Raw genomic sequence first — 15,041 nt, 5'->3', positions numbered from 1 at the left:
AAGATCTAAGATTACTTGTCCAAGAAGGATGAAGTTAGATGTCCCGGTATGGCCAAAAATAAAATAAAAGCAGAAATGTACTGAGAATAGGCACAATGTGTTCAATTCTGTTAAAATTTGCATACTGACACTAACCTAGTAGAAAGATACGAAAAAATTCAAGCATTCATCCATTGGTGTTTTAATCGTTAGCAGAGTGATGATATCATTGCATGTCAAATAGCTTCTGGAAATTTCCATTGTAAATGAGAGAGAGAGAGAGAGAGAGAGAGAGAGAGAGAGAGAGAGAGAGAACATGAAAGTGAAAGAGGTGAAACCATGCCTTGTTATCATGGAAAAAAATCTGACATCAGAGACATCGTGAAAGAATTTTGTAGACAAATTTTTTTGTAGACAAAAAATTAATTTTTTGGTCACGTGTCAATGCAAATCACGAACAAAGTGTATTTTTCTCGGGTGAATATTGCGCTCTCGTCCCTGGACCTCCCGTGAGAACAGCTGACCGAAGGTAACCTCGGAACCCCAAGTTTCGCATCTAAGTTGGGAAAACTTTCGTTGTGCCCAGGGCGTTAGCAGCCGCCAGCTGAGAGCAGCGCGGTCGCGCAGGGCGGAGGACCGGGTCCAGGAGGAGGAGCTCCTCCAGGTGACCGCCAAAGACACGCCTCTCCTCCCTGTCCCGCTGCCGTGACGGCGTCCCGGGGACACAGGCTGGGCTGTGCGCCGCGCGCGTTCCCCGAGCGCCCCTACGCGGATCCTAGACGCGCTGGTGTCACCCGGGCGCGCGAAGGGCCAGGCTCCGACTGTCGCCGCGATCCAGACAGCGTCAGCGACGCAGAGCCAGGCCGCCTCGGGGACTAGCAGACACCTCGGTTCCCTCCCACGGCTGCTGGAACATGTTCCCGGGGACTCAGGTGCGGCTCGGGGTGGAGAAGTGGGGAGTCACCGGGAGGGGATGCCTAGGCGGTGGCATTCCGGCATCTAGCTGCCGGTCTGCGCCGGCCAGAGTCGCGTCTGCCTTAGCCTGTGTCCGACCTCTTCTCCGCAGATTCCGGGGAGCAGCTTTTGTTCCCCGGCGCTCGAAGGGTTTCACCTGCCCGGAGCGCCTTGGGTCTGATAGATTAAAAACCGCGCGTGGGGCGCAGTGGCACCGCGGCTTTGGGTACAACAGGTCTATGACCCAGTTCCTACTCAAACCCAACCCGCTGAGACAGGGGCTTTTTTTTTGTTTTTTGTTTTTTTTTCCTGTTTTTAAAAAATGTCTTTGTTACTTTTGTTTTAGTTTGTATGACAGTTGCTAGACTATGTTTCCACTTCTGATCGTACTCAGCCAGCTGACCAGACTTACCCTCGCGTTTCCTCATTGCACAAAAAGCCTAAAGGATTCTGAACATGCCGGGGAAGGTAAGTAAGCATGGCTGCCGATCGGGAGAAAACAGTTCTGGAAACCAGGAGGGGTCTACTATACAGACAGATCCCAAGCGAAGTGTGGTAGGGGGAATTACATGTCCGGGTGAACCACAGAGCAACAACGTATCCTTTGCTTTAATTTGTGGCTTTCTTGTTTAGGGTTGTGGGGTTTTTATGTTCTTTAACTACAGTATGTACAAACTTATGTTTAACACCTGGTTTGTGGTTAACTGAACTGAAAGTCCGAAAATCAGTGAGTTGCCGTTTCCTAGACGAAGCTGTGTGTTAGTTCTAAAGAGCAGGCTGCTGTTTGGAAAGACGGACAGGGAGGTCAGACTCCTGTCAGGACTTGTTTGTGAACCGCTGGTAGTCCCTGCATAGACAAGCGCTCTACCATTGAGTGACATCCTGCCCCCTTAGTCTGGACTTGAGAGACCCTGTGCAAAGAATTCTTGTCTTGACCGACTTCCTCTGTAGAATGATGGGATGGGGAGGCGGAATGACCCTTCCGGTCATTTTTTCAAGTGTTAAGTAGTCTATATAAAGGCAGATGATTGAGAGATAAGTGTGTGGCTTGCTAGCCCAGAATTTTTCGGTTACAGGTCACAAGTAGATTGGTTCCTGCTTGCATTTTAAAAGCCTAACCTAGCTTTTAAGACCAGGAGGGGGAAAAAAAAGCGCCCTAGGCTCTCAGCATCCTTTTCCCTACTTAGTCACCAGCACTTCGAATTTACTCACACATTCCTGTCCCCTTTCAACAGATCCAGTTCTGTTGTGGGTTTTTTAATTCTTTTACTCTCTGAGGGACCCACCACCCAGCTCCCAAATAAATACACTTATTGTTAGGTATGAATGCTTTGGCGTTAGCTTGGCTTGTTTCTAGCCAGCTTTTCTTAAATTATCCTCTCTACCTTTTGCCTCTGAGCTTCTACCTTTCTTTACTTCCTACTCCATGGCTTGCTGTGTAGCTGGGTGGTTGGCCCCTGACGTCTTCCTCTCCTCCTTTTTTCCCCTTCCCCTCTTTTTCTCCTATTTATTCTTTCTGCCTGGCAGCCCTGCCTGTCCTTTCTCCTGCCTAGCTATTAGCCATTTAGCTTTTTATTAGACCAATCAGGTGTTTTAGACAGGCAAAGGGACACAGTTTCACAGAGTTAAACAAATGCAACATAAAGAATGCAGCACCTCTTTGCATCATTAAACAAATATTCCACAGCATAAAAGAATGTAACACATCTTCAACTAATATTCCACAACACAGTTCTCAGTTTATTTTTACTTGAGTAGAATCTGTTACTAATATTCCTGACAGGCTTATTAATGATTAATGAAGTGTGCTCTCCTGCCATGTGTAGCATGAATCTTAAAGGTCTTATTAATAGAGCAAACCCGGAGCCAAGAATTGGGGTGAACACTGGAAGATCAGAGAGACAGAACCAGCCACAGCTCACCTCGCCTGGCCAACTTCTCAGCTGATCTTGTTTCCTCAGACTGGAAGCTTCTGTGTCCTCATCTGAATGGCTCTCAGCTGAACTGCTGCTTGAAAGCCTGAAGCTTAACCAGCTAAAAGCTTAACCAGCCAAATGCTTAACCAGCCAAATGCTTCTAGTTTCTGGTCCTCACGCCTTATATATCTTTCTGCTTTCTACCATCACTCCCTGGGATTAAAGGCGTGAGTCACCATGCTTGGCTGTATCCTTGAACAGAGGGATTTCTGCCTCTAGAATGCTAGGATTAAAGGTGTGAGTGCCAACCTTTTCTAGCCTAAGTATCTAGTGGCTGTTCTGTTCTCTGACCCCAGATAAGTTTATTAGGGTGCACAATATTTTGGGGAACACAATACCACCACAGCCATGTGGTGTGTGTGTTAGGAAAGGGTAATATGTTAGCCTAAAGAAATCAAATTCTGATGGCAAGATTCTAGGCAATTGGATGGAGGAAGTTGAAACAGAGAGAGGTTTTTAGAATAGAAGGAATCCTTCCTGTGCTTCCCAAGCCTTCACCTGTGGTGATGAGCCATGCTCAGTAGGACACAGATGCTGCTCTCTGGGATGATCGAGAGTACGTTCATTCACTTGACAGGCAGTGACTGGCGTCACTGTCACAAACACCACAGAGTAATTTAGGAGTCAGACCCAAGTACAGAGCAGCCTACCATGTTTGTGGGAAATGAAAATGAGTCGGGACTCATAGATAAGCACACTGTGTGTCCGGTCCTCTGCCGGCTGCTGGAGTTGTAGAAAGGACTATGGTTTGAGAAATATTTGTTCTTCTGGGCCAGGTGGGATAAACAGATACTCTCCCTAAGCACAGTAACAGAGGTAGGAACAGAGGACCCTCAAAACAGAGAAGAGTAAATGGCAGTTGCCCTGCTGGAAGAGTTATATGAAAGACAGCCAAAGCTTCCCATCTGCAGATGAGACAAAATGAATGGAAATGTTAAAGGCACAGTATCCTCCCCTTATCTTCAGTGGGTACATTCTAAAACCCTCAGCAGACACCTGAAACCTCAGACTACTGAACCCTATGGATAAACACAGCACACCACCAGGCATAGTCTGTTCAAAATGGCTACTAGATGACTAATGGGTGGGTAGTGCACAGACTGTGGATACTGTGAGCAAAGGGATGATTCATATTCTGGACAGACAAAATGAAAGGGATAGGAGAGTTTATCACACTACTCAGAATGGCATGCCATTTTTCTCTCCCATACTTTTAGACATCGGTTGACCTGGGGGAACTGAAACTATAAAAAGTGAGATGATGAGAACGGAAATACTACCGAAACTGCAGGTGGGGAAAGGAGCCCCCAGCACAGTTCTGTTGAAAGAATCTCAGGACACTGTTGAAACAGGAGGGTCTTGTCTAGAAAACATAGGGAAACAGAGGAGAAGACAAGAACGGATGTTTGAGTAGTAGACGTGTAACAAGGGACTTCGTAGACAGCCAGCCTCTTAGGAGAATTCAGGAAAGAAAAACACGGACTCAAAGGCCAGTACACACACACACACACACACACACACACACACACACACACACACACACACACACACACACACAGTGGTCATGGTCGTGGGGAAGGAAGGTAGCAGCCCTCACTAGGAGCCCTGGGCACTCCAGGGAAGTTTGCTGCATTCCAAACAGAGGCAAATTTGACTGTGTTTTTTTTCTGTGATCAGGAGGAAAGCAGGGAAAAGTCTGAGCTGGCCCTGAAGGTTACATGTAAGGTTAGCCCCTCACAGAATTGATACTTTCACACTCAGAGAAGAGGCAAACTGCAGATCCAAGGAGGCACACTTAAGTGAAGTTCAATTACAGTGTCATGAATAATCCTAGATTGTATTCATGACATCATCATAAATATCATTTCAGGAAAAGTAAAAATATTTATAGCTCTTTTTCTTTTGTTTTCTAATTAAAAGTAGTTTTCAATAGCCTGGTGGAGAGGCACATGCCTATAATCCCAGCACTTAGGAGAATCTTTGTGGGTTCAAAGCCAGCCTGGGCTACATAATAAGTTCTAGGCCAGCTTCAGATACATAGAAACACCTTATTCAAAAAGAAAAGTAGCTTAGTAAAGGGTCTTAGGTTAATGTGGATGGGTATTTATGAGCTGGATGATAGGATCATTGTCCATGAGAAAGTTGGCAATGGTTCTTTTTACTTTGTTTTTCAAAGTGAGATATGATCTCACTCTATAACCCAGATTTTCCCACGTTCGTGGTAATCAATCCTTGTTTAGCCTCCCGAGTGCCGAGATTGAGGTAGAAGCCATCACACCTGGTTGGCACTGTCTCTTTAGCCGGTAAAATGTAAAGATCTGAACTCACCTGAGAAGTAGCCATACCCAGCAGGCTCATGAGGCTGAGCTGGGCAAGCTCTAAGCTGTTTCCCCACTGGTTTCCTCTTTAATCCTCTGCCAAATTGAGTTACACCAGCTTTTTCCTATGAATTGCTTCTGCTTATAGAACTGAGGTCCAAGTTAAGGGCCGGAGAGATGGTTAAGAACACTTGCTGTACAATCATGAGGACCCAAGCTCAGTTCCTAACACCCACATAACAAGCCAAAAACCCTATATATGCCTGTAAAGCCAGTTCTGAATTGGACAGAAAGGAGGACAGCTGAAGCCTGCTGGCTTTAGACCTATCAGAGAAAATATAAATTCCCTGGATTCAGGGCAAAACCCTGCTTCAAGGGAATAGGCTAAGAGTGATAGAAAGGAACCAGATGCCCCCTTCTGGCCTCTGCATCTGCATTTGCTGCATTCTGCTCTCTCTCTCTCTCTCTCTCTCTCTCTCTCTCTCTCTCTCTCTCTCTCTCTCTCTCTCTCTCTCTCACACACACACACACACACACACACACACACACAAAATCTAAATAAATGAATAAAAGAACTTAGGTCCAAGAGTGCTTTCCCATAGTTAAGAAAGGTACGTTTGTTCACATCATAAGTTTGAGGCCTCTCTTATGTGCGAGCAACCAGTATCTCTCCTTTTGCAGATCCTTCCCACTAAAGAAGGGAACATGAAGGCGGAAGGGATAGCTCACTGGTTAACAGCACTTGTTGCTCTTGAAAAGGAACTGGGTTTGGTTTTCAGCACGGACACAGCATGTCACAACTGTTTGTAATTCCAGTTTGGACACCCACTGGCCTCTGCAGGCACCTGGTACACATAAGTTCACCCAGGCACACGCACATACATATAAATTAGTTAATTAAAACACTTTAAAGAGAACATTATAGTAGCAGATAATTAAGTGAAGCATGTTAAAAGTAGGTTGGGGCTCAGTGCTGTCAGGAACTGCCAAACATGACAAAATGTGCTGATGGGATGGGGGGGGGAGGTCAGAGTTGTTGAACTAAATCCCAGGGAAGGTGCAAGAGCAGACGAAAAGAAGGAAGCTCCCTTGGGAAAAACAGCAAGCGCAGGGGTAGGGGAGACACAGTGTGGTTGAAGCATGCAGCAAGCTGCCGTGAAAACAGGAGGGAGGGTGGAAGGAACCCAGCCCAGAAAGACAGGGGACCACACAGGCGGGGACCACTAGGTCATCAAAAGGGCTTTGCCTTTATTCTGTCGGAGGTAGGGATGCCTTTAGGAGGTTTGGTTGGTTTTTTGTTTTACTATATTTTTAGTTTTGGTTTTTGGTTTTTCAAGACAGTGTTTCACTATATACCTCTGGCTGCCCTGGAACTTGCTCTGTAGACCAGGCTGGCCTCAAACTTACAGAGATCCACCTGCCTCTGCCTTCCAAATGCTGGTATTAAAGGTGGGCGCCACCACCGCCCAGCTTTGTTTTGTTTTTAATGGAATATTTTTTTATTAACTCTTTGAGAATGCTACTAGAAGATTTTGAGAAGGCAAAGTAGGAAGAAAGTTTTTGGTTTTGGTTGGTTGTTTTTTTTTTTTTAATTTTTTGTTATTTTTAGATAGTCATGCTTGGCCTGGAACTTGCCAGGTAAACCAGGCTGGCCTCAAACTTACAGAGATTCACTTGCCTATACCTTCCAAGTGCTAGGATTAAAAGTTTTCACCCCCATACCCAGAAAAAGGAATTGTTTTTGTTTTTGTTTTTTTGGGACAGGGTTTCTCTGTGCGGCCATGGATATCTAGAACTTGCTATATAGACCAGACTGGCCTCAAACTCAAAGATTCTCCTACCTCTGTCTTCTGAAAAGTTATTGTTTTTTGTTGTTGTTGTTGTTGCTTTGTTTTTTGTTTTTGTTTTGTTTTGTTTTTTGTGGGTGCTGGGAATTGGACCCAGGTCCTCTGGAAGAGCAATCAGTGCTCTTAACCTCTGAGCCATCTCTCCAGTTAGAAAAGTTTTTTGGGTTTTTTTTTTTGTTTTTGCTTTGTTTTGTTTTTTAATGCTTTCTTTGTCTGGCAGGATGGCTTAGTAGATAAAGGCACTTGCTTATGCTTAGCCTGACAGCTGAGTTGACTCCTTGGTGGGAGGAGAGGACCACCTCATGCATGTTGTCCTCTGACTGCCACGAACAGGCCGTGAGCATGCCTGCATATACACATGTTTGTGCACAAACATACATTGCACACACACACACACACACACACACACACACACACACACATCAACACACACACACAAATATTTAAATTTTTTTTTCCTTTTTTTTTTTTTTTTCTCGAGACAGGATCTCTCCACATTTCCCTGGCTGTCCTGGAACTCACTGTACACCCATGGCCTTGTACTCCCTGGCCTCTAACTCACAGGCATTTCTCTGCCTCCTGAGTGCTGGGATCAAAGGCGTGCACCACCCCTCCTGGCTAAAACATTTCTCTAAAAGATTCTCTCTGGCCATTGTGTGAACATCAAGTTGTAAAGGGACAAGGAGACACTTGCAAGCCAGTGCAGGGGTGCTAGAGAGGGCGACAGAGACTGCGAAAGTCCTCATTGCAGCTTCATTCGACAGCGTGGCTCTACAAGGAGACAGCGGACAAAGGACCAGGAGTGTTCGAGCATCCTGGCCTCTCAGTCTGCCTTGTGAGATAAGACATCATATAAGACATCATCAGCTGTTCATTATCATTTCCCCTCGGTTCCACCAGTCTGTATATCATTATAACAGAGAAACTGACACTAAGAATGGGCCGTGGTCCCACAACAGAGCACTAGCCCAGCACTGCGATACCCTGGCTTCAATCACCAGCACTGCCAGGAAAAAAAGAGTAAGAAATTGACACCTTGGAATAGCGATGATAAAAGAAATATTATGGGAATCACATAAATAATTCAACTTTTTTTCTAATAGGCATAAATGAAAAAGCAAAAAGAAGCCAGGTGTGGTAGGTAGTATATGCCTTTGATCCCAGCTCTCCTGGTGGATTTCTGTAAAAGTTCAAGACCTGACCTACATAATGAGTTCCAGGCCACTCAGAACTACATAGGGAGAGCCTGCCCAAGTAATCAATGAACTAATTAAAGAAAAAAAATAAGATAGTGAACAAAAAGAAATAGGTGAGATAGATTTTTAACGGTTTTTATTTTACCTAATATCCACTATGCCTTTTCAAAGTATACACAATCTATAACTTGCCTGTGCTCTCTCACCTAGTTTTCAATATGAAATCTGAAATTCCATGAGTGCCTTTTATGTATCAGTTAGACTAGCCACTTTTCTAGGGCTTCGTAGCCATATGTGGCCAGGAACCTCTACATTGGCCAAGACAGATCTAGAAGAGTCTAACCTACTTAGATAGTTAATGTATAGAAAAAGATCTCAGGCAAAATCTGAGTATTCTCATGACACTAAGAATAATGGCCAGCCTGAGGTTACAAAACTCACAAATCATATTCCCCCTGCCTCGGGTTTTTCCTTATTTTGCTGTGTAGCCAAGGCTGACTTTCAGTTCAAGCTTGCCCTGCCTCATCTTCTCACTTGCTTCACCTTGTTATGTTTCCCATTGATTTCTCATCAAATGTGGATGAAATCCCACCAAGTGCTGTGGACACCTGTCTGGACAGTGGGATGAAGGGGTGGAAGGGGATCTTCCTTTGGGATGGGCTGACAGCTCTAAGTTAATCTTCTGATTCGCCTGTAATTTTATAAATAGGAGTTTAGAATTCTTTTAGCATGCGCGTATATAAAACCTTCAATATAAAAGTGTTCATGTGGGGCTGGGGAGGCGGCTCAGTGGCTAAGCTCCTGCCCTGCAAACCTGACAGCTTCAGTTTTGATCTGCATCAGCCATGCCAAAGTCAAGAATGACCACTGATGGGCCTGTCACCCGGTCCTGGGAAGCAGAGACAGGTGGATTCTGGGAGCTTGCTGGCCAGCCAGCATCCCCCAAGGTATGAGTTTGAGGTTTGGTGAGAGACCCTGGCTCGAAGGAATAAGATGGGGAGTGACAGAACAGGGCACCTATCGTCCTCTTCTGGCCTCCTAATGCGTAGGTACACCAACACACGAGCTCACACATCACACACACACACACATACGCACACACCAAAAGAGCATGCTAACTTATCATTAAGGCCCTAGGTTGGACTCTAGCACTAAAAAGAAAAAGAAAAGAAAGAGAAAGGAAAAGTAATAGGGAAACAACCTTTGGAAAGAATAATCTCATCTGTTATTTTCAGGAAAATAATAATCACCAGGAAGGATAATTGAAACTCTTTTATTTTTTTTTGTCTTTATTTTAATGTGTATTAGTGTTTGCCTGCATGTATGTTTGTGTGAGGGCGTCAGATCTTGGAGCTATAGACAGTTGTGAGCTGCCATGTGGGTGCTGGGATTTGAACCCGGGTCCTCTGGAAGAACAGTCAGTGCTCTTAAACACTGAGCCATCTCTCCAGCCCAGATAACTAAAACTTTAATAATTTTTATTTATGTTAATAATTTTGGGCATAAACAACTCAAGTATTGTCTGGAACTGCCAACATTTTCCCAGAAGCCGTTTTACTGATGCTATTTGAGAGGTCAATTTGGAAGTCACCCAGGAGAGGCCGGCACAGTTTACCCATATCGAGAGAATGATTTTTTTTCCTCCAGTTGAAACGGGAAGTTTCTGCCTTACCTTTATTGTGTTTGAAATCCTTTTGTGTTTCTTTATTAGTCTTTACAACAAAAGAAGCAGCAAACGTCTTTATGCACCGCCGCCTCCTGTACAATAGGTTTGATTTAGAACTCTTCACTCCCGGGGACATGGAGAGAGAATGCTATGAGGAGTTTTGTAATTATGAAGAAGCCAGAGAGATTATCGGGGATGACGAAAAAACGGTAAATTGTCCGGTGATGTCAGTCACCTGGAAAGTTGCTTCATTGTACTTTGAGAAAGTGGTGATAAATGCATGATAGACCTATGTGCTTTAAACAAAATCAAAATTGTATGCCTCTTACCTCCTTCCACTTCTTAAAATGCTAAGTAAGCCTCTTGAAAGTTGGCTTTGTGCTTCACTAGCTTTTGTTTATAATAATTAGCAAATTATGGGCTCTGTGGTGATATTATGTTTAACCTTTTTAAAAATTAATTGTTTATTTATTTGAGACGTGGTTTCTTTGTGTAGCCCTGGATATCCTAGAACTTGTTACACAGACCAGGCTGGGCTCAAGTGCTGAAATTAAAGGTGTGTGCCTTCATGCCTGGCCATGTATTCAATGTTTATTATATTAAAAAAAAATAGTCTCAGCCGGGCGGTGGTGGCGCACGCCTTTAATCCCAGCACTCGGGAGGCAGAGCCAGGCGAATCTCTGTGAGTTCGAGGCCAGCCTGGTCTCCAAAGCGAGTTCCAGGAAAAGGCGCAAAGCTACACAGAGAAACCCTGTCTCGAAAAAAAACAAAAAAAAAAACAAAAAAAAAAAAAAAAAAAAATAGTCTCAGGGCAGAGTGGATTTCAGTTCAAGATGTTATTTGAAGATAGCTCAGAAGCCACGGCACTAGAAAGTCCAAGCCCCTGGGTTCTGTCCCCAGCAACTAAGACATCATTGGAGTTAGTGCTTTGAGCATCAATCATTTAAAACAAAGCACAAGTTTTCCTCTTAGTGATCTGACCTTGATTGCCCACATCTATATTTCAACTGTTTATTGACAGTCTCCTATGTGCCAGGCACTGAGGATATTACGTGTTTGGTTTTTGGGTTTTTGTTTTGTTTTGTTTTGTTTTAAGATTTATTTTATCTCTGTATGTGTATATATGTGCTGCTTGTCATCTGAGTGCTGGGGTCTGAGCTCTGGTCCTTATGAATGCACAGCAAGCTCTCTCAGCCATTCACCCAACCATTCACCAGCCTCTGGTACTGAGGCTATAAAGTTTAGGATTTTATTGATTTGTCTATGTAGTTTAAGAGAGGGATTTTTTTTTCTTTTGAGTTGGGAGTCAGTGGAGATCCTCCTGCTTCTGTCTCCTGAATGTTGAGATTAAAAGCATGCACCACCATACCTGGCCTAAACGGGGGGGGGGGGGGGGGGGGGGGACGGGACGACGACGCGACACTTTTTAAAAATTTTAATTCTCAATTTTTTTTTTTTGCATATGAGTATTTTTTCTGCATTTATGTCTGTGCATTACATGCTTACTTGTGCCTGAGGAGGTCAGACTAAGGCTTCCCAGTCCCCTGGAGCTGGAGTGTGAGCCACACTGTGGCTGGTAGGAACCAATCTTGGGTCCTCTTGCAAGAGCAACAAGTGCTCTTAATCCACTGAGCAATCTTTCCAGCCCCCAATGTTGTTGTTTTTTTAAAAATCTCCATTAATTTATAATTCAATCCTGCCTGTTAATTTAGATAATACAGAACACAGACAGGTAATACTGTGCCTGCTGTAATACAGAATCTTCCCGAAAAATTCAAAGTGCTTCACTTCCTCTACATGTAAATAATGTCAGTTCCTTCTTCTCCCTTCTCAAGCATCCTTCTTTGCTCTTTGCTGAATAAGAAACTCCCCAGGGATCCTCCAAATGCATAAGTGCGAGAACCTAGTTATCCATTCTTCCATAATCCTTCCCAACCACTCACTTCCTGCAAATATTTACCACATGCAGGAGGTGGGAAAACAAAGAACATATTTTATAGTTGTGCCTATTGGGATTTAATGATGTTTTTCATAATTAAAAAAAATATATTTTAAACTAGGTGGTGGTGGCACACACCTTTAATCCCAGCTCTCCAGAGGCAGAGGCAGGTGGATCTCTGAATTCGAAGCCAGCCTGGTCTACAGAGTGAGTTCCAGGACAGCCAGGGCTACACAGAGAAACTCTGTCTCGGAAAAAACAAGCAAAAAAGCTAAAATTGTTCTACTTTCATCATGGTTTCTCAAAACTCTTCAATTCTTTCAAAGCACATAGGACTTGAACTGCCTGAGAGATCAGTTTGCAAGTCAGTGAATTCAACCCTTCTAGCAAAGCGAGCCCCACCCCCCAGTGCAGAAAATCAGACTGCTTTCACAGATGACCAGCCTCCGCTGGGTAAGGGGAGACTAGCAGGGCATGGTCATGGAGAGCTGGGACTAGCAACAATCCCTTCACCAATTAGCCAGACAGCAGAGACGGCAGCATGAGTCACTGCCGCCAGCTTGAATGAACTGATGTCCCGACTGTGCCACAGGCCAAGAGCTTACCACCTCCAATCTAGGTCACCGGGAACAAATGAAATGATACTACATGACAGAAATCTGAAAGTGTCGTCTTTTTCCTTAGACCACGTTTTGGCGGGATTATTCGACTAAAGGACCGACCACACGATCGGGTAAGGGGAAGAGCCGCTGACATGTCAAGCTGTCCTCACCTCTCATCGCCGTAACACATTTTAGTCTTGGTGTCTGAGCTTGGCTATTGCTCAATGTGCATACCAAGGACGGTTTCTCAATTCTATGCTGGGCTGTGGGAGACAGAAGGCTACCTTCGTCTGTTTACATACTGAAAATCAAGTTTGGTGAGATCTTAGGGAAATGAGATAATGGCCTTAAAGGTTGTTTAAGCAGCTGGGCTAAGTTAAAACTTGCACAGAAGTAGGACCCTGCTAGTTTCAGCTTATAAACTAGTATAACCTTTTCTTTTGTTACCATTACAGATGAACAGGACACCTCTGGGAGGTAAATGAGATTGCTGGATAAGGCTGAAGTTAGGCTGGGGCAGCAGTTCCAGAGTGCTTACCTAGCAAGCTCATGCACCTAGGCTTGCTCTCCAGCACCTGCACTCAGGCAGGCGCACACCCACAGTGAGCATGTAGCTCACATGGTAAAGTGCTTGCATGAGGCCTCAGGTTTGAGCCACAAAACTGGCATAAGATGGGTATGGTGGTGTACCCCTGTAATCTCTTTGGTCACCTCCCTCAGCTACATAGTGAATTCCAGGCCAGCCCAGACTCTAGGAGACCACACCCCACCCTGGGAGCAGGAAGAAGAGAATCACTGAAGATATATCTCAGTGGTTGAAGACACGCTTAGCATGTACGAAAGTCTGAGTTCAATCTGCAACACCAAAAAAACAAAAACAAAACACCAGGAAGAGATTATTTAGAAGTAGTAGCTACTAGAGAAGGGAAGGCCTCTGTCTTACCTGTGTTGGCCATCTCAAGCTGCTTGCTTTTCTCTTTAATAATTTGATCCATAATACTTGTACCTATTTATGGAATACAGTGTGGTATTTTAACACTTATATGCAATGTGTGGTAATCAAACCAGGGTAATCATCATATCTATCACATCAAACATTTGTCACTTATTTGAGATGATAATACAAAAATCTTCTATTTTGAAATATCCAGTAAATTATCAATGATAATTACCCCAACTTGCTACAGAATAGTAGAACTGACTGGTCCTATCTGACTGCCATTCTGTTCCTGATAACCAATTTTTTAATGCCTTCTATCCATTTCTCCTTCTAGCTGCATTTGGTTATTTATTTAATTAATTTTGCCTTTGATTTTTTCATTTATTTTAGGCACCTCCCATAGGGTACTATTCCAAGGTTGCCTAATAAATGGACCAACATGTCTAGCTGAGCAAAATACATGTTTATCCCACTTACTGTTAGATATTATTCACATAATATGACCTGTTTAAAGAAATGAAATAATAAACATAATTAAGTGTCTAAGAAATGCCACCTAAGAGCTGGCAAGATGACTCAGTGGGTAAAGATGCTTGCCACCAAACCCAGGTTCAACTCTCAGGCCTCACATGGTAGAAGGAGAACACAAACTCTCAGAAATTGCCCTCTGACATCCACATGTATGTCATGACAACCTTCTCACACACAATATATAAATAATTTTTTTAAAAAAAGAAAAAGAAAGGCCAGGCAGTAGTGGTGCACACCTTTAATCCCAGCACTCAAGAGGCAGAGCCAGGCAGATGTCTGTGAGTTCAAGGCCAGCCTAGTCTATAGAGCGAGATCCAGAACCAAAACTACACAGAGAAACCCTGTCTTGGAAAAAAAAAAAAAGAAATTTAAATAACAAATATCATTTACATTTTTTAAGGTAGTTCTATGACACAAAGACTTCAAGATAAATTAGTATTGCTTGGCCATATTGTGGTACACACCTTTAATCCCAGCACTCGGGAGGCAGAGGCAGGCAGATCTCTGGAAGTTTGAGGACAGCCTGGGCTACAGAGCCAGTTTCAGAACAGCCAAAGCTACACAGAAAAACCCTGTCTCAAAAAAAAAAAATAGATAAATTAATCAGTTATTAGTTATGAAATTCTCCTTAGTAATGTGTTAAATTTATTGAAATTATAGATGATGATTTTCAGTCATGCTATTAACTTATTTTACTGTTTTTTTTTTTTTAAAGATGTTAACAAAGAGAAAATTGATGTTATGGGCCTTCTGACTGGATTAATTGCCGCTGGAGTATTCTTGGTTATATTTGGCCTGTTTGGTTACTATCTGTGTATCACCAAGTGTAACAGGCAGCCGTATCTGAGGTAAGTCAAAATAGCCTTCATTGGTGCATTCTGTAGTGTTGTTTTTAAGTGGGTCAAACTGATAGCCATTTGTTTTGAGGTTTTCACTCTAGAATAATCCTAGATAATCAAGATGATTGCAAAGACAGTTCAGGGAATTTTTGTGCACCCGTTGCTCAGTTTCTCCCATAAATTTCCAATCATGTTACCATAGTAGATCGGTCAAAACTAAGAAAATAGGACCAGAGATATGGCTGAGTCGAGAA

The 15,041-nt window shown here is 43.5% G+C and overlaps 1 protein-coding gene across 1 annotated transcript in view; it reads left to right on the top strand.

Annotated features, from left to right (window-relative positions):
- Positions 1–655: 655 nt before the first annotated feature.
- The window catches only part of Prrg4 (proline rich and Gla domain 4), a 30,319-nt gene continuing 15,933 nt past the window's right edge, over positions 656–15,041 (top strand). The window contains exons 1-5 of the mRNA XM_042275844.2: positions 656–911; positions 1,280–1,401; positions 9,982–10,145; positions 12,560–12,608; positions 14,664–14,796. Coding sequence (XP_042131778.1) covers positions 1,302–1,401; positions 9,982–10,145; positions 12,560–12,608; positions 14,664–14,796 — 446 coding nt within the window. The 5' untranslated portion in view covers positions 656–911; positions 1,280–1,301. The remainder of the gene's footprint in view (positions 912–1,279; positions 1,402–9,981; positions 10,146–12,559; positions 12,609–14,663; positions 14,797–15,041) is intronic.

This window comes from Peromyscus maniculatus, chromosome 4 (assembly GCF_049852395.1).
Source record: "Peromyscus maniculatus bairdii isolate BWxNUB_F1_BW_parent chromosome 4, HU_Pman_BW_mat_3.1, whole genome shotgun sequence".
Taxonomy (NCBI): Eukaryota; Metazoa; Chordata; class Mammalia; order Rodentia; family Cricetidae; genus Peromyscus; species Peromyscus maniculatus.
Note: the sequence above shows the minus strand (reverse complement) of the source record. Positions and strands in the feature narration are given on the sequence as shown.